Genomic DNA, 14,119 nt, shown 5'->3' on the forward strand with positions numbered 1-14,119 from the left:
CCCTCCCCGACACGTGCACACAGACACTCAGGGGAGGCAGTGCCGGCGGGTTCTGGACGCCCCGCACCCCACGCACACCCCACCCCACTCATATGTGCAAGGTGACACGGAGGCACCCCTCTCTCCCTGCACTCCGGGCTCAGGAATGAGCAGGCCGGGGCCCTGCCCTTCTGAGCTCCCTAGCCCATCTCCCCTGTTACTATGCGCCTCTCCCAAGTGTCCGCACCCCTCTCTTGCCCGCCCCTTCTGGCTCCCCAGTACTGTATGGCTCCTCACCCTCTCTCCCTGCTAGGTCCCAGCTTAGTTCCGGGAGCCAGGGCCTCCATGGAGGGTCAGGTCTGCCCGTTGGACCGAGGTTCCCAGGTGACCTGGAAGGCCTTGCCCCCGGGGGCGGAGCTGGAACCGAACGCCTGCAGTTCCCCTACCTGCCACCAGGGTGCGCGCTAGCACCGCTTCTGGGGGAAGAGCGGCCTCCCTAGTCTGACTTGGCTGCCGGCCCTTCCCCGGCGCAGCTTTCCAGCAGGAAAAGGCTGAGAACCAGCGCGCGACTCCAACAGGGTCGCCGTGGGGAGCGGGAGCTGGAGCGGAAAGGAGCCACGTGAAGGGAGAGGAAAGAAAAGCTGGGCTGGCTTATTAGGAAGCTGAGAGTGCTGGGGCATCTGGAAATCAAGAACTTGTGCCCTGGTTTGAATTCCAAAGGCAGGACCCCAGGCTGGCGCCCCACCCACCTCCCCAGTAAGATCTATAAGAAGGGTCAGTCCCTGGCTGGTGTGGCTCAGTTGGTTGAGCTTTGTCCCATGCACCAACAAGTCACTGGTTCAATTTCCGGCCAGGGCACATGCCCAGGTTGTGGGCTCCATCCCTGGTGGGGGACACTCAGGAGCCAGCTGATCTTCCTTTCTCTCTCTGGGGGGAAAAATGTTTTTAAAAAGAAGGAAAAAGTATTTTTTTTTTAATTTTTAAACATATTTTTATTGATTTTAGAGAGGAAGGGAGAGGGAGAGAGAGAAAATCAATGATGAGAGAGAATCACTGATTGGCTGCCTCCTGCACGCCCCACACCAGGGATTGAGTCTGCAACCCGGGCATCAAACCCTGACCTCCTGGTTCACAGGTCCAGGCTCAATCACTGATACATGCCAGCTGAGCGAAAAGGTATTTTTTTTTTTAATGGCTAGGCCAGGAGATGTAAGGGAACACATACATAAGTTAGTACTTTTTTGAAGGGCACCTATACATAAAACCCATCCAACCCCCAAAGACTGATTCTACACCCTCCCCTGCCCCCCCGCCCCAGTGCTTTCTAAGAACATTTGGAAATTTCTACTCCAAAGATACGGAGTCTTTGCACACAGTGAAGCTGAAACAGAAGTCTTGACCTGGGGTCGCAAGTGTTCTGCTTCCTGGGTCGTTTTCCTCTGTAAGCGATCTCCATTATGTCCAGCATTTAAGTGAATGCATCCCACCCCTTTTTGCTCTGTGAAGTCCTCAGGAATGGGGGAGACACTTCAGATTATCTGTTTTCCCCCACATCCATCAGCCACACAGCCAGGGCTACTGCTGTATCAGGTCTCTCCTAGAGTGGGAATGAAGGCAGAGGCTGAGGCTCCGCCCGGAGGCAGGCTGCAGGCGGGTGTGCTTGGCCATGGCGGGAGGAGACCTGGCAGATAAGGCTGTTTGTTGGGGGCCTGAAACCTGAGATGTTTCCTAAATGCCCTCAGGTATCCCCAGAAGATGCTGTCTCCAGGGAGATGGGCTGCACTTTCAGGAAGGGGACTGCCACTTGAACGGAAGAATGACCTAGAAGCTGGGCAGAGCCTTGCCTGGAACTCTGCAGACTGGCATCTGAGCTTGCTTTTGTGCTCAGGCCTCTTTGGGCAGGTCACTTACTCTGCGAAGGCCTCTGTGGTTCTCAACCACAGGTGGGCTGAGGGAGGGTTAATTTTTTCATTAAAAAAGTATTTTTATTTATTTCAGAGAGGAGGGGAGAGGGAGAAAGAGGAACATCAATGATGAGAGAGAATCACTGATTGGCTGCCTCCCACACACCACCCCCCTCGGGATTGAGCCCACAACCTGGGCATGTACCCCTGACCGGAATCAAACCCGGGACCCTTCCGTCCGTAGGTTAACACTCTGTCCACTGAGCCAAACAGGCTAGGGCAATATTTTTTTCATTTTTATTGATTGATTGATATGAGAGAGAGAGAGAGGAAGGGGGAGAGAGAAACATCGATATGTTGTTCCACTTTATTCCTTCATTCGTTGGTTGACTTTTGTTTGTGTCCTAACTGGGGATTGAACCTGCAACCTTGGTGTATCGGGACGACACTCCAACCGACTGAGCTTCCCAGCCAGGGTGGCTGTTTTTCAGCCACACAACTCCCACTGCACAACACGGTACTTACATCCTCTGCTATCAAAGTGTCGGCAGACTGCCGGCACCCGCATCATCTGAAAGCTTGTGAAAATTATAGAATCTTGGGCCCCACCCCAGACCTCCTGAATCAGGAGCTGCATGTTCACCGGACTTCGGGTATGATGTGTGAGAAGTGCTGCTCTAATACAGCCCCCGGGGGCATACCGGGGTGCGGTTTGGGGGAGGGAACCTCTGTATCTTTTTTTTTAATTTATATTTTATTGATTTTTTTACAGAGAGGAAGAGAGAGAGTTAGAAACATCGAGAGAGAGACATCGATCAGCTGCCTCTTGCACACCCCCTACTGGGGATGTGCCTGAAACCAAGGTACATGCCCTTGACCGGAATCGAACCTGGGACCTTTCAGTCCGCAGGCGGATGCTCTATCCACTGGGCCAAACCGGTTTCGGCGAATCTCGGTATCTTGGAAAACTTCACGGGTGATCTGAATAGTCTACCGATTGGGAACAACAGGACTGTTTGGTTCCTGAGATTCTTTGCAAACCCACACTGCTGGGACGGGACGCTGAGCAGTCCGGTTTCCCCGGGCTGATGCGGAGGGGAAGGCTGCTTTGGGTGCAGCGTCAGGGAGGGGCGGTAAGGTTGCCATTGCAGGGCATTTCCAGAAACAAACACCAAGGCTGTGGGCTGACCAGAGCGCCAGCGAGAAAGCTGGTTCTCCGCCTGCACTTCCCCGGCTCCCCGCTGGGGGGCGGGACCGGCAGGAGGAGAGGCGGCGTCGCTGCCGCACAGCCCCAGGCGGCGGTTCCCAGGCTGCCGGCTCCAGCCACTTTCCATTCCAATTTCACTCCCCACCTCGGAATCCTACTCCCACGTCCGGGGAGAGGAGATGGCGGCTCCGAGAAGCCGCCCGAAGGGTCAGTGCAGGTGCTCTGATTTCCCTCCCTCCCTCCAGCTCCTCCTGCAGGGGCTCCCGACCTGAGGGTCAGAGGTGGCCGCCTTGGGCTCCCTCAGGGGGGCCAGGCCAGCCAGGCAGCATTGCTGTCAAGGCGAGGGAGCGCCAGCGCCCCGCCAAAGGCCCCCGCTAAGAATGCAGGTCAGCGGGAGGAGCTGCCCCGGGAGGAGGGGCAGCCCCGGCCCTGCCCAGACAGGCCCAGCCGGCCCCAGAGCTGCCCTCCGCGCCCTGGGGACGGCGCTGGGGGGACAGGAGAGGGCTCAGCGGGTTCCTGGGGTCTAAATCCCCCAGAACCAGGAGAACAAAAGAGCGCCCCAAGAAGTGAGGCGAGCATGAGGTCACAGGACACACTGCTCCTTGTCCTCCCAGATGCTAACTCAGGAGCAGATGGGAACAAACTTTTGCCTCCCCCCCACACACACACATACACACCAGTGTGGCTTCCTGTCTGACCCCCACATCATTCTGGTGCCCCAGACCCAAACCTGTGATGGGTACCAGATTTGGTTCTGAAAAACTGGATTAGGGTTAGAGTGGGGGAAATAGAAATCCCACTAGATAAAGAAAGAACAGTTTTGGGGGGGGGGAAATGTAGAATGGGAAAGTGAAAAACCACTGAGTCATACCTGCCCAGCCAGCGTGGCTCAGTGGTTGAGTGTCAACCGACAAACTAGAAGGTCACGGTTCAGTCCCCAGTCAGGGCACATGCCCGGGGTGAGGGCTGGATCCTCAGTTTTTTAAAATACATTTTATTGATTTTTTGCAGAGAGGAAGGGAGATGGATAGAGAGCTAGAAACATGGATGAGAAATATCGACCAGCTGCCTTCTGCACATCCCCTACCAGGGATGTGCCCACAACCAAGGTACATGCCCTTGACCTGGGACCTTTCAGTCCACAGACCGACTGAGCCAAACCGGTTTTGGCTGGAGTTGAGGTTTTGTACTCATTTGGCATTAATTAGGCACCAACTACATACCAGGCACCGGGCGGCCTGGGAAAGTGCGCGCGGACGGGCCGCGCTGCGTGTGCGCGGGCGCCCCGGTCCGGCGCGGGCGCCGTGCGCGGCCGGTTGGGTAACCGGCGGGTCTCTCTCTGGGAGTCGCAGCCGCCTTCCCCTCCGCCTTCCAGCTGGGCGGCCGCCCATCAGATATGCTGGCTGCTTTCATCGCCTTGTTCCTGATAGGGATCTTCTGGGTGAAGAAATCGCTGTCAGTCACCCCCACTCACTCGTACTCGCAGCCAGAAGGACCGATTGACACACACACACCCCCATGCGGGGGGAGGGGAGGGTGCGGGAGGCCGGCTGTCTCTGGGAAGGCAGGGGCCGGGGGCGTGCTTGGCAGGGGAGGGGAAAGAGGGGGCTCGTCTGTGGAGGAGGAAGGAAACATCTGGAACTTCCTCATCGGCACAGGTTAGACCAGGGAGGGGCAGCCAGCAGAGCTCCCGGCCCAGAGGGAGCTCCGCCCCCGCCCTGAACCAGCCACCTCCGGGGCAGGATCGGACCCTTCAATCAGCTCAGCTCTGCCCCAAACAAAGGCAGGGAGGCGAGGCTGCCCAGGGCTGCAGATCAAAGGGAAGTGCCCGCCCCGCCCCGCAGCAGCCCGGTCCTCAGGCTCGGGGACACCGAGTCTGAGAGGAAGCCGGGGCTAGGAGACAAATGAGGCAACGATGTGGTTGACGACTTTATTGTGGCATAAAAAACACAGGCTGTTTCTTCCTCTCCTCCCTCCCCCACCCCAACAAAGTGGGTTCACAGCAGTTAAAGAAAAAAAAAAATTCCTACATTTCTCCTCTAGGGGGCTGCCTAGAAGGGGGCAGACAGATAGCCTAACCAAAGCCCTCACCGAGCACCTCGGAGCTGGGGGCCTCCACGCGGGGGCGGGCCAGGTCCCCCACCCCCACCAACGCTCCCTCGGGGAGTTCCCCGTCGGATGGTCACTGGGAAAACCGCCGTCCTGGCAGCGCAGGGAGGTGGCGGCTGGTTTCGATGGGTGGAGGAGAAAGCATCTCACACCCACGGTGCCCTCCCTCTCTCCCCCTCTCTCTCCCGCCCGGCAACCTGCGGGCACTGCCAGCTCGCTCCTGCCCCCAACCCTCGCGGCAAGGAAGAGGACCTCGGGCTGGGTGAGCGGCAGGCAGGGGGTCAGAGGGAACAGAAAGAAAGAACATTATTTCTTACACTACCCCAGGCCCAGGCGTCCCGCTGGGAGAGTCACCCTGTCCCATGGAAGGACTCCCTTCTACACACACACACTCCCACCCAGATCCCAGCCCCGTTTCCCAGTGAGCTCCTGGGACTGGGCCCCCCGTCCCCGAAGGAGGAAGAGACACCGTAGGCCCAACACCCGGGACCTTGGACGGGTGAACAAGGTAGGGTCTCCCTGGCTGGAGACCACAGGCTCAGTAGAGAAACACACACACACACACACACACACACGCACGCACGCACACACGCACGCACTCACATGCACGCACACCCATACACACACGATATGCACAAACACATGCCCTAATATTAAATAAAATACCCTTTGCTTATAACTTAAAAACCAATACACAACTAATCCTCACAGAAGGCTTTGTATGGGAAGAGGGGAGGTCAGGGGGAACCCTGCTGCCTCCATATCAAGCCCGGGAGAGTCCGCTCGCTCCACCCTCTCCCCTCCCTGGCTCCTTCCCCCCCCCCCCCTCGCCTCTGCTGGACTCCTCCCTCCCTTCTGCCCGGCTCCTCGGGGTCACAGCCAGAAAGCACCTCTAACATCTAAAGAAGGAACCGGGACAGCTTCCCAGACACCCCCTCCGGAGGCAGCCCCCTCCTGGTGGGAGAGCCACTCCTATGGAGAGGGATGGGCCCCCCCCCACACCCTGCAGGAGGGGCCCCAAGCAGAGCCCTCCACTCCGGAAGTCCCTCTGCTGGGGCACCCCCGCCTGACCCCCACAAGCCACAAGCCGTGGTCACCCCGTCCCTTCCATCCCCGTGGGGGGAGGCAGACGGTGGGGAGCCTAGGATGAGGAACTACATGAATTCTAGAGCGGGGGCTCCTGGCAGCCTCTAAAGCTCCCAGGGGGGTGGGGGTGGGGCTGGGGGTGTCAGACGGGGAGTGGGGACTACTGAACCTTATTTGTCATCAAGACCAAGAGCAAAGGACCGAATCCGAGCTCCAAACGGAAGGGGTCTGCTTCTCCCATTCCCCCTTACATTGCTTCCTCTCCTCTCAGAAGGGGACCTGCTTGCCCCACACCGGTCTCCTCTCCTCTCCGCCCCACAGGGAGGGCCAGCGGGGAGCTGCCCGGACTCCGGCCTCTCCCGCCTTCCCTCATGGCTCCATCACGCCGGGTCTGGAAGGGTGACCAGGAGGCGCCCCAAAGGAGTTCCTTTTACGGCCACAGCCTCCCAGGCCAAGCGAGAGCCCTCCCCGAGGGGACCCTCAGCCTCCCTGCCCAGTCTCAGCTCTCCCTCCGGAAACCCCGGGGAAAGGACCAGGAGGGGATGAAAGGGGCCAGGCCACAGGGCGGATCCGGAGGCGCTTTTATGTCCTGGTTCCCAGGCGCTGAGGGCGCGTCCAGACAGGTCCCCCCGGCGGGGCGGGCGCAGGGGCGGCCCCGGCCTCCGTGTTCCCGGGGTGCGCGTTCCCTCCGCCCTCCGGCCGCCGCATCCCTCCCGCGGGGGGACCCCAGAGCGGAGGGGCACACGCAGCTCCCCACCCTCCCCCCAGCACATCCCGGCCCGCCCAACAGGCCAACGCGTCCTGTCCGGCCACAGAGACTACAACACCGCTAGCGTCCCCTCTCCCCGACCCCACACCGCCTCTCACCCCTCTCAATAAATAAGCACCTTCTGCTCCCCCCAAGCCGCCCCCGGGACGCCAGGCCGGCGGGCTCTCTCCGATGCCCGATGCCCCATGCCCGGGGGAGGCAGGCCGGCGGGGAGGCCGCGGGAGGCGCTCAGTTGGAGGGAGCGGCGCCGCCCTCCGCCTCCCGCTTGCCTTTGCCCCCGGGGGGCTCCGCCGCGCCGCCGGCCTTGCCCTCAGCGCCCGGGGCCGCGCCCGCAGCCTCCTCCTTGGCGCCCTCGTGCGTCTTCATGTGCTTGGCCAGGTGGTCGCTGCGCATGAAGACGCGGCTGCAGACGGCGCAGGGGAACTTCTTGGTGCCCGTGTGCGTCTGCAGGTGGCGCTGCAGCTCGTCGGAGCGCGTGAAGCGCTTCCCGCAGAAGAGCCAGTTGCACACGAAGGGCCGGTCGCCGCTGTGCCAGCGCAGGTGCGCCTTCAGGTGCGACGTCTTGGCGTAGGCCTTGCCGCAGCCGGGGATGTGGCAGTTGTGCAGGTGCTTCTTCTTGCCCGCGTCGGGCCCGCACGGAGCCGCCCCCAGCCGCTCCGCCTCCAGGCAGTTGGGGCAGCGGCACACGGTCTGGCCGGAGCTGCGGGGCACGGAGCGCCGGGAGCCTTTGGGCCGCGCCGCCCCGTCCAGGCCGGAATCCAGCCCCTGGGCCTCCGGGGCCACCGCCTCCAGGGCTTTTGCACCGTCGGGAGGCCCCCCCAGGAGGTGCTGCCCCCCGGCGGCCGGGAGGAGGTGGTGCGGGTGCGGGTGGGGCTGTGGGGCGCAGAGCTGGTGGTCTCCGACGTAGCCCCCCAGGCCGGCCTGCAGCGCCCCCGGGTGGCCAGGGGAGGCCAGCGCGCCCTGCGTGTGCGGGAGGTCCATCCAGGCGGTCCCCGGATGAAGGTCCCACCAGGAGCCATCCTCGGTGCCCGGGTGAGTGGGCCGGAACCACGACTCGTAGTGGTGTGACATGTCTGGCTGCAGGAGCTTGGAGAAGGGTCCCGGGGCCAGGGGGTTGTCGCTCTCCAGGTCCTCGCAGGTCACGCGGGAGGAGGCCCCCGGGAGCTCATAGCCCTGCGAGAAGTCCACCTCGGGGCCCAGCGGGAGGCTCTGCAGCTCCCCAGGCTGCAGCGGGGAGGGGTAGTCCCCCGCCTCGGGGCTCGTGTGGCCCTGGTATGTCTGGAGGGGCTGCAGGTCCAGGCGCGGAGGCGAGGCGTGAGGCGCGTCCGAGTGCTGGCTGCCCAGAGAGCCGCAGACAGCGGTTAGCATTGCCGGGGTGCGGGGGGCGCTGGGGGGCAGGGACCGTCAGGGGCACCTCAGGTGAGACCTACAGGAGGCAGAGAAGAGGTGGAGTGAGCAAAACCACCAGCTCCCCTTCCGTCCCAACCCGGTCCCTCCCTGCGAAGCGCCCCTCCCTCTCCCCGCCCCCAGGTGAGAAGAGAAATGCCACCTCCGGTTGGGGGACTCAAGATCCGTTCAGAGGATTTGAGAGAGCTACGGAAGCCTTGAGGAGGTGAAGTCTCCGCCAAGGGCAGAGGATGACGGAAGTTTACAAACTCATCAGTCCACAGAGCCAGACATCCACAGGACAACGATTGAAATCTCTTTGGAGAGCCAAATTTTTTACACTTAAACTTCTTCTAACGCCGCTTCTTCAACATAAACCCGCCCAGGCCGTGGTGTTTTGTGGAAGAGCCACACTCAAGGGGCCAAAGAGCCGCATGTGGCTCGCGAGCCGTAGGTTGCCGACCACGGGCCTAGGTTATCTCTCCTGGAGGACCCAGCTTATCCTGGGAGCTGGGCTGGTCCCAGGCTGGTGGGGAGGGCACTCCTACAGGACAGTGCTCACCCTGCCTGCCCCGGCTGCCAGGCCCGCGCAGGGCAGGCCTTTCCGTGCAGACCTGCTGCCGGCCCATCGCGGCTTTCCCACTTTACCTCCGGAGGAGGCCCGCTTCTGAAACTCAGAGCTTGAGATTATCTGACTTCCCAAAGCCCAAAGCAGATTCTGGGGTTTTGGAAAAGAAAACAAAAACCCTAATTCCATCTCGGAGGCATGTTCACTGCCCAACCTCACTCTCCCCAGCTCCCTGCCCTGCCCTCACCCTTCCCTCAGGCTAGGACTTCACCGCCCGGGGGTTCAGCCAGTGCTGTTTCTGGGGGCCCTCTGGCCACCAGAGAAAGTTAAGCCCCCTCCCAGGTCCCGCCCCGCTCTGGTGCCAGCCAGCTCTCTCTGGCTGCTGTTGCCCAGGCCCTCCTCCCAGGGAAGCGGGCGGGACGGGTTGGCTTCGCCAGAGAAGGGGGTCAGGAAGAGAGTTTACCATCAAGTTCACGAAGATAAACGGACACTCCTGCCCTAGCCCTTTGGCTCAGTGGATAGAGCCTTGGCTGGTGGACTGCCGAGACCCCAGTTCGATTCCAGTCAAGGGGACATGCCCCAGTTGCAGGTTTCATCCCCAGCAGGGGGTGTGCAGGAGGCAGCGGGTCAATGATTCTCATCTTAGATGTTTCTATCTCTCTCTCCCTATCCCTTCCACTCTGAAATCAATAACAATATCTATATCTATATATGCCTACATTCAAATAGATATAGATATATAGCAGCTATTTAAGAAGAACAAGAAAAAAGGGAAATACTAAAAAAAAGAAAAGGAAAAAATAAAACAAAAAGCAAAAACAAAAACTCCTTCAGGGATGCAGGGTCAGAGCGGGGTTGGGGGTGGGGGGTGGGAGGGGGAAGCAGAGGGCACAGAAAAGCCAGAATCACAGAAGTTAAGAGGAAGAATTGCCCAAAGAGGTTTTTCATAAAGGGATGTATTCTGGGCGTGGGTCATTTTTATTTTATTTGTTTTTTAAAGAATATAACTAGTACGTTCTAATAACTAAGAGGCTAACTTAATCATTTTTAAAAATTAACTTCAAAGGAAGATGAGAGAGAAAGAGAAAGAGCCCTGACTGGGAATCAAACCTCCCACCTTCTGGTGTATGGAAAGAGTGTTCCCTCTTTTCTTGTGCTTCAGCCAACTGGGCCATTGATAGGAGTCCCGTGGATGATTCTAACATGCAGCCAAATGTTGAGATCTACCGCTCAGACTAACACTCTTCTTTTAAAAAAAGAGGAAACTGAGGCAGTATTGGGAGAAGTGACTTGAACAAAGACACTCATTTATTCATTCCATCAACAAGCATGGCCCTAGCCAGTTGGGCTCAGTGGACAGAGCGTCAGCCTGTGTGTTGAAGGGTCCCAGGTTTGATGTCGATCAAGGGCATGTACCTCGGTTGCAGGCTCAATCCCCAGCCCTGGTCCTGGTGCAAGCGAGAGGCAACCAATGGATGTCTCTCTCTCACATCAATGTTTCTCTCTCGATGTCTCCTCTCCCACTCACTCTCTTAAAAAAAAAAAAAAAAAAATCAGCCGAAACCGGTTTGGCTCAGTGGATAGAGAGTAGGCTTGGGGACTGAAAGGTCCCGGGTTTGATTCCGGTCAAGGGCATGTACCTTGGTTGCGGGCACATCCCCAGTAGGGGATGTGCAAGAGGCAGCTGATCGATTACTCTCTCTCATCGATGTTTCTAGCTCTCTATCTCTCTCCCTTCCTCTCTGTACAAAATCAATAAAATATATATATATATATTTTTAAAATCAATGGAAAAATATCCTCTGATGAGGCTGAAACACACACACACACACACACACACACACACACACAGTATGTGCTGTCTGTATCTCTGTGAACCAGGTCTCTCCACTTTCCCTGGGCCATGGGCACTCTGAAGACCTGCACCCCTTTCTGGCCCACCTGTCTGTGATGTTAGGTGCCCCTCTTCTCGCCACCCCTCCCTAAGGCTCGGGAGACCCAGGTGTGGGGTTCCTATCTGCTGGGCAGCGGAGGTCTCTGGTTTGGGGCGGGAGTTTCCCCGGCGGCGGGGCTCCGCTGACCCTGCTGCCTCCTGCCTCGGGAGCAGGGAGGTGGCCGCGGGAGGCTGGCAGGGGAAGAGAGAGGGGGGCCGGGGCGCCTACTCAGGCTCCGGCGGCCTCACCACAAGAAAGGAACAGGGCGAAGCTGCCGGAGCGGAGCCGCGGGCCCAGGCGGGGCAGCCCGGGAGGGGCCGGGCGGCACGGGGCGGCCTGGGACTCTAACAGCTCTTGGCGCCTGGGAACGGCCCCAGAGGCTAGGGGGTGGGGAGGCTAAGGACCCCGGCTCCCCCGCGGGGCCCCTCCCGGCCCAGGGCAGGGAGCCCGAGCCCCGGGTGCACGGCTGCCGGCCAGGTTTCAGGGTTTCGGGGTGGGAGCCCGCAGGACGCACCCTCCCGGCTCCGCGGCCCCGTCGCGGGAAGGCGGCCGGAGACCCCGATCCCCTCCTCCCCGCTGCCTCTCGGACCCCCGCCTGCCTCTCCGGAGCGGACCCCGGGCTCAGGCGGCGGTCGGACTCCCGTCCTTAAGGTTCAAGTCCGCCGGTTGTCCCAGTCGCTCCAGTTTCCCCAGTTCCCCGTCTGTCTCCTCGGTCCCTCCAGTCTCTCCCGTCCGCCCAGTTTCCTCTCCGCTGGGGCTCTGAGCCCCTCGGGTTCTGCTCCCCCAGGGCCCCGGGAGGGAAGCTGGGGCGCGTCTTTCCGAGGGGACCCCGGGGCGCGCACCCCGCGCCGCCCGGACCGAGCTCCTACCTGGAGGCTGCGCGGGCTCCGGGCTCGGCGGGCCGGCGCGCTCCCGGCGGGCGCTCCAGGGCCTGCGCGCGGGCGGGCTCTCCGGCCGAGGGCGAGCGGGGGCCGCGACCCGACCCGGCGGAGGAGGGCGGAGGGCGGCGGGAGCCAGCGATCGAGCGAGCGAGCGAGCGAGGCCAGCGCCGCCGTGACTCACCGCGCTCTGCCTGCATCCCGGGCCCGCGCCCCCTTTTCCCGGCGCCGGGCCCCGCCCCCCGCACCTGCGGCGCCTTAACCCCTGCGGGCGCGGCGGAGGGAGGCGCGGCGGGCCGGGCCGCGGGGAGCGGGCGGGAGGGAATGGGGGCGGGGTCGCTATCTGGGTCGCCTCCCGCCGCCTCCCTCGCTCCTCCTCGCCCCTCGGGGTCTCCCAGGAGTGTCTCCCGGGTCCCGGGACCCGCCCGCGGGGAGGAAAGCTGCCCCGGAGCTGGCTGGGTAGGGCTGCGGACGCGGGCTCACTCCGTCGGGGGGTGGGGGGGACAGAGAGGGGGCGGGCCCCGGGCTGATCCTGAGTCACCTTAGGGCGCCCTTGGCCTCGACGGCCCTCGCCCCCGAGCGCTGCCTGGGAACCGAGAGGAGAAGGAAGCTGGACGGAGCGCCAGGCGTCTGTCCGCTCTCCTGCCAGCCCCAGGCCGTGAGAAACTCATCTGGGCTGCTCCCTCCTCCCCTGCCCTCCCCCCCTCCCCCCCGCCTCGCCTCTCTCCAGCACCACCTCCCTCCCCCGTCCTTGCTCTCGCTGGGGTTCCAGTTCTTCCTCTCAGGCCACGCGCCTTTGCAGAGTGACCTCCTCCTCTCCTTTCCCATCAGCTGCCCCGCTGGCCCATCTCTGCCGGCCGCTCACCTCCCAGGCCCCGGGGCTTTCCTTCTCCATCTTCCCTTCGGCAGCTGCTACCTCGGCGCCGACTCAGCCCCCATCCCCGCCCACATTGCCCGCCACCGCGCCCCGAGCGCCCGGCCCCAAAGCCCCAAAGCCGGAGCGGCGCCCGAGCGGAGGGACCCCCGCCGCCACTCCTTCCCGAGTCTCACCGCGGTGCCGACACCCAGGTTCTTAGCGCTGGGGAAGAAGGGTCTAGGGCTCCTTTGATACAAACGAGCGCACATCCTAGTGCCCGAGGCAGCTTTCCGGCCAAACGTCAGGGCGCTCGCAGCTCCCACCTTCTCTCCAGATCCGAGCGGGTGGAGGTGCCTGGCGCGCGCCGGTGGGAAGCGCGGGACCCTTCTCCGCCGCCCTCCAGCCCCCACCTGCCCGGCCCCGCACCCCGTTAGTCCGGTGCTGCCCTCTTCCCGGTTGTGTCTCCTCTGCCCGCCACATTGACTTCCCCAAGCGACCCTTGTCTTGTAGGGAAACTGACCAATTGTATTTTTTTTTGTTGCGCCAGTTGGCTGTCCCTGAGCGCGTGCCACTGGCTTTTTAAAGGTTCGCGTCTTGTGTGTGTGTTGTCTGGCCGCGACGTAGGTTTACCAGCCCTGCATTCCCGTTCGCGACGCCACCCAAGTGCCACCTACTAACCGGCTAACCCGTCCACACGCCACCTGGAACTCCGTCTTCGTGTGTGTGGTTTCCCAAGAATCACGCGCGCTCTCACCTCCAGAGCCCATGTCTGGTTTATCTGCGCATCTTCTTCTTTTCTGTGCCTCAGTTTCCCCATCAGAACAACCCCAGGACGAGTTTGGGAGAGCTTCCGGGGGCTTCCAGGAATTGATGTGGTTAATATACCCAGCCCCGTGGGCGCCTGGTGAGCTCACCGAACACGGAAAGTATCATTGTTGTTGTTGCTAATAATTATTTAAAAAGTCGGCTCCCAGCAAATGTTTATTAGATTAGGGAATATTCACAAAAGTCCTAGGATTGAATTCTAGCCCCAGCCTTGGACTTGCTAAGCTACAAGCCGCTGGGTTAGAGCCGCTGGGTTAGAGCCAAAGGACTGGGGCTTGGGAAGCCGGGAAGGCGCCTCTCCACCCCCCACTCCATCACAACAGGGTTGTATTGTACTTTCTGATCCTGGTCCGTAGGGTTTCCTTCTTCCCCATACTCAGGCCCCTGAAGCATAGATTGCCAAGAATTGCTCTGGATCTTTGTGGCCCCTAATACATTGCCAACCGTCTCTAACCTCGTTTTTTTTGTGTTTTTTTTTTTGTGTGTGTGAGTGTTTATATAGTTTTATTGAAGTAAGAAAGGAAGGGAGAGGGAGAGAGAGATAGAAACATCAGGGATGAGAGAGAAACATTGATTGCCTGCCTCCTGCACACCCCACTCTGGGGATCCAGCCTGCAA

General features: G+C 60.8%; 2 protein-coding genes across 8 annotated transcripts in view; both read right to left on the bottom strand.

Annotated features, from left to right (window-relative positions):
* Nucleotides 1-370, bottom strand: part of SCRN2 (secernin 2) — a 5,939-nt gene extending 5,569 nt beyond the window's left edge. For all 7 annotated transcript variants that reach the window (XR_014793099.1, XR_014793100.1, XM_084863362.1 and 4 more), the window contains exon 1: nucleotides 277-370. The gene's annotated coding sequence lies outside the window, so the exon portion shown is untranslated. The remainder of the gene's footprint in view (nucleotides 1-276) is intronic.
* A 5,854-nt stretch (nucleotides 371-6,224) lies between these two features.
* On the bottom strand, nucleotides 6,225-12,462 carry SP6 (Sp6 transcription factor). The gene is made up of 2 exons (XM_084862633.1): nucleotides 11,812-12,462; nucleotides 6,225-8,480 (listed from the first exon to the last, which is right to left on the bottom strand). The coding sequence occupies exon 2, from the start codon at nucleotides 8,420-8,422 to the stop codon at nucleotides 7,283-7,285; it is 1,140 nt and encodes a 379-aa protein (XP_084718759.1). The 5' UTR covers nucleotides 8,423-8,480; nucleotides 11,812-12,462; the 3' UTR covers nucleotides 6,225-7,282.
* Nucleotides 12,463-14,119: the final 1,657 nt, after the last annotated feature.

This window comes from Pipistrellus hanaki (genome assembly GCF_964339955.1).
Source record: "Pipistrellus hanaki genome assembly, chromosome: 16".
NCBI classification, from domain to species: Eukaryota; Metazoa; Chordata; class Mammalia; order Chiroptera; family Vespertilionidae; genus Pipistrellus; species Pipistrellus hanaki.

Coding starts and splice junctions, on each gene's coding strand:
- SP6 (XM_084862633.1), bottom strand. CDS start 8,422: ATGCTAACCGCTGTCTGCGGCTCTCTGGGCAGCCAGCACTCGGACGCG.